Source organism: Carex rostrata, chromosome 12 (genome assembly GCF_964058835.1).
Source record: "Carex rostrata chromosome 12, lpCarRost1.2, whole genome shotgun sequence".
In the NCBI taxonomy this organism is placed as follows: domain Eukaryota; kingdom Viridiplantae; phylum Streptophyta; class Magnoliopsida; order Poales; family Cyperaceae; genus Carex; species Carex rostrata.
In genome coordinates this window covers 8,524,891-8,529,189 of record NC_135929.1, presented here as the reverse complement: position 1 = coordinate 8,529,189, position 4,299 = coordinate 8,524,891, and the positions used below count along the sequence as shown (strand labels likewise).

The following is a 4,299-nucleotide window of genomic DNA, read 5'->3' as shown; positions in this document are numbered from 1 at the left end:
CAAAGTTGAAAGCACCCGCTATTATTCTTCTTAATTAGAATAACAACATATTCGGATCCATCAGTAAAAGGTCCAAGAATCAGATCGATGTTAAACTTATCCCAAAAAACAAAAACAAAAAAAGCAAATTAAAGAGAAAATATTCTAATCAACCATATTTTATTTTGGTACGTAGAATCATAAGCTCGAATCTGCATATCTGCATGCATTAACGCACCGTTTGAGTTAATTCAAAGGACCGTTCAACAAAAATCCGTGTCAATCCAGTGCACACCAATAAAGCACAAGACTCTTTAATATTTGTGTGGATTTAAATCATAAATCTGATCAAATCTTACGGATGGGATGTGTTTAGGCTTGGAGTGGGACCCACATGCATCCTCTAGCTTCTCATAATTTCTTATATTTAAAAATTATATAAAAATAATATAGAGTATATATTACTTAGATGAATTGCGTTGAGTTTTTGATTCAACAGAAGAAACCAAACTCATACTTCAATTTCTTTAGAAATCTCAAAAGGAACTGCCGAACCTCAGGTTCGGTTACTTTAAATGTCACACAAATCCAAAAATCATACACGGAAGGCAACACCCAAAATGGCACCGAGAAAATCTAAATATTTTTTAAAGGAATTAAATTCCTTAATCAGTTCCTTTAGTTACAGGATTTTTTTTTTTGGTGGTACTACATAGGTAGAGTGGAAAAAACACATGGCGGAGTCGGATCCGTCATGAAACGACACGGTTACAGCATTGAACTATACGGTATACGTGTTAGATATGTTCCGTGATTCGCATGTCCCGTGCCGTGTATTTTGAAAATGGTAGTTTCTGAGTTGTGGAATTACCAATTCGGTTTTGTAATTTTCAAAGTCCAAACATTCGATCCAAATCGTTCAACATTATATCTATATTAAAATGTATTTAGAGACCAAATTTTATATATTTTTTTAATTTCATTTACTATTTATTAAGATGGCTTGAAAATCGCTATTTTGAATAGTCCAGAAGTTTTGTATTGTTTATTAAAATCAATGATTTTCAAACAATCTTAATAAATAGTAAAAAAATTCTAAAAATTATAAAATTTGGTCTCCAAGTACAATTTAATATGGAGATCAACTTGAATGGTTCGGACAATTTGAACTTTGAAATTGAAGATATAGACATGAAGTAAAACATCTACTTTACTTCGCGAAGTACTATAGCCCAACTCTCTCTCTCTCTCTCTCTCTCTCTCTCTCTCTGTGTATCTATACATAGGTTGGTAAATATCAAAACTTTTGTTCCGGAGCCGTGGTGCAACCAATTGGTTTTTTTATTTTCAAAATTCAAACAGTTGATCTAAACCATTAGATGTGATCTTTATATTAAAATATGCCTGGAGACCAAATTTTATATTTTTTGGAATATTTTTACTATTTATTAATACAGTTTTAAAATCGTTGATTTTAATAATGAGTAAAATATTTCTGGATCATTGAAAACAACAATTTTCAAACTACTTCAATAAATAGTAAAAAATTTCAAAAAATGTAAAATTTGGTCTCTAAGAACATTTAAATATGGATTGATTGTTGAATGATTTGAATCGACTGTTTAAATTTTGAAAATGTAAAAAACAAAACATTTGTTCCACGGCCTAGAAACAAACGTTTGATATTAGCCACTCCCCCCTCTCTCTATATATATATTAATTCAGCACTGTGGGGCACGTTTTCATCAAATTTTTTATATTTTCTCTCTCCTACTTAATTTGAAATTCCTTAACTTTAAATCTTCATCGAATAAAATAATTTAGACCCGTTTAATTTGAAAAAAAAACTATCTTAAAAATCACCTTATGCCTCCATAACTTTAAACCTGCATCAAACGTACCTATATTCTTCAAATGGAAGAAGAATCGTTCAACTGTTCAAGAGAAAATTATAGATACTAAAGATGCAAAATAGAGACATGCATGTTGTCCCTGGCTCACCCAAGGAGGATCCGAATATGCTGTAATTCAAGAGCAGTAATCACTAACCAGTGACCTTGAAATATCTACAATCCAAATCCAATCGTCAAACTGTTTCAAGATGCGTTTTCGAAAACAATTGGACGGCTGGATTCGAGATTGCAGGAATTTCATAGTACCGTTCACTGGATTCGAGATTGCAACATATTTATTTTCTCCCAAAGAACCCTTCTTTGTGCGGCTCAAAGAGGCTCAAGTCACCCTTATTCCCTTCTCTTTTCCCTCTTGCAACCAATTATTCCACATCCCTGGTCCACCAAATCACCCCCTCCCCTCTATATAAGCATGCAAACTTCAATGCCACTTCATACCAACAAGCATTTCATCAACCTCATTCTTAACTCATCTCCATATATACATAGCACTTAGATACATACATATATACAACAAGTAATGGCTTCAGCACAATGGTCAGCAAAGGAGAACAAACTATTCGAGAGGGCATTGGCGGTGTATGACAAGGACACACCAGACCGTTGGTACAAGGTGGCACGTGCCATAGGCGGCGGGAAGACAGCCGACGAGGTCAAGCGCCACTATGAAATACTCGTTGATGATGTCAAAAAGATCGAGTCGGGCCGGGTGAATTTCCCTAATTACAAGTAGATAATTAGGTTGGTATATATATATACTAATATACATAACATTACATATATGGCTATCTCATTACTATAGTTTAATAGCAATTACTTTAAACTTGTTCTTTGCGTTTTGTTTGCTACTAGAAGTCTAGAACAATATAAAACAGTGTATAGTTAAAAAAAAAAAAAAAAAAAAAAAAAAAGGTGATCATATATAATGTTCTAAAATGTACTTCACAATTCACATACTTGTTGTATATATGGTCGGATATATATATAGACGATAGAAAATACTATATCTTAAATATTTATCTAGCATGCAGGATTTTTAATTTTTTTTTTTTTTTAAGAATTTCTTTTGGTGTGAACTGTGAAGTCTGTAGGCAATTTTTTTTTCTAAGAAATACATATCTATACATATCCGACTATATAATTATTTAGATACAGATGGGCCAAGCCTGTCTCTACCAAAATATTTTGGGCCTTCTGTTTTTTTAAGACATATATGGCTAAAACCTTATTAAATTTCAGGTCCGGACTGAAAATAAATAATCTATTTTTGATTTTTTGCACAATGGGCATGGTTGGATTGTTTATATGACATCTATTTGTTCTATTTTTACAAAACCTAATATTGCCAATTTATTTTTGTAGGTTTTAAGTAGTGAAGCTCTTCTGAAGCACAAGAGCTTACATCAATTTGCTAAATTTCATATATAGTCATGGAATAGTTACATGTAGTTGCTAAATGCTGAAGGTTTACTTGTCTTTATTAATGAATATATGTGTGTTATTAGTAGATGTGGACCAGCTGTTAGTTTGCAAATTATTTTCTTTACTATCAGATTTGTAAAATGATTATGCTATGATATTAATGAATTGATACTAGGTTATTGTACTATTTACATATATTCAGGGGCAGACTCAGAATTTTCGTGTGTGTGTGTGTGGGTAACGAATAGGATTTAAATAGCTAATCAGATTTAAACCAATTTGCTTCCTGATTTAGAATCTTTACTTCCACCAACGTCCTGGCATGATGTCAAAATCTTTAGTGAACATTTGATGAGCCAAATTCATATGAAAGTTTGGCGACTAACATAAAAATAAAATAAAAAGTCTGTAATTTTTTCAGAAAAAAAAATATAAAAATATATTTAAGATTCAAAATATTTAAGAATCATATCTAATCCTAGAAGTTTATGTACTCCGAGCTACACTGTAGCTCGGCTTATTAATTTTGGACCGAGCTATAGCCAAGCGAGCTGGATCTAGGGCATTCGAACTAAAACCTCAACTTGAAATCGTGACAAGTCAGTCCAAGCTAGCTCGCGAACTAAGCAGTATAAAATGCACATAAATTCATACAAATTGATGCCTAGCCGAGCTGGTGAGCAAGCTAAGTCCCAACTTGAACTCGTTAATTTTAGACCAAGCTAGTAGCGAGTTAGCTTGTTAACAGCTCAGTCCAGTAACAAACGAACTGTTAGCGAACGAGTCAGGTGCAAGTCACGATCAAGCCACGAGCTATGAGCTTTTTTGCCACCCCTACTTGGAACCTAGAATTACCCACTTGGGTCATTGTGGTGGTACCAAAACTCTAAAAGATCCCCTTGCATCAATATTCCGAGGACTCATTGAGTCATTGTCCAGTCACTTTTTTTTTTTTAAAATAAAAATAAATAATATCACACCGTTA

At 32.9% G+C, this 4,299-nt stretch overlaps 1 protein-coding gene across 1 annotated transcript; it reads left to right on the top strand.

Annotated features, from left to right (window-relative positions):
• The first annotated feature begins 2,332 nt into the window (after positions 1-2,332).
• LOC144562705 (transcription factor RADIALIS-like) lies at positions 2,333-3,460 on the top strand. The gene is made up of 2 exons (XM_078311948.1): positions 2,333-2,633; positions 3,255-3,460. Exon 1 carries the CDS (start codon positions 2,413-2,415, stop codon positions 2,623-2,625), a length of 213 nt encoding a protein of 70 aa, XP_078168074.1. The 5' UTR covers positions 2,333-2,412; the 3' UTR covers positions 2,626-2,633; positions 3,255-3,460.
• The last annotated feature ends 839 nt before the right edge of the window (positions 3,461-4,299 follow it).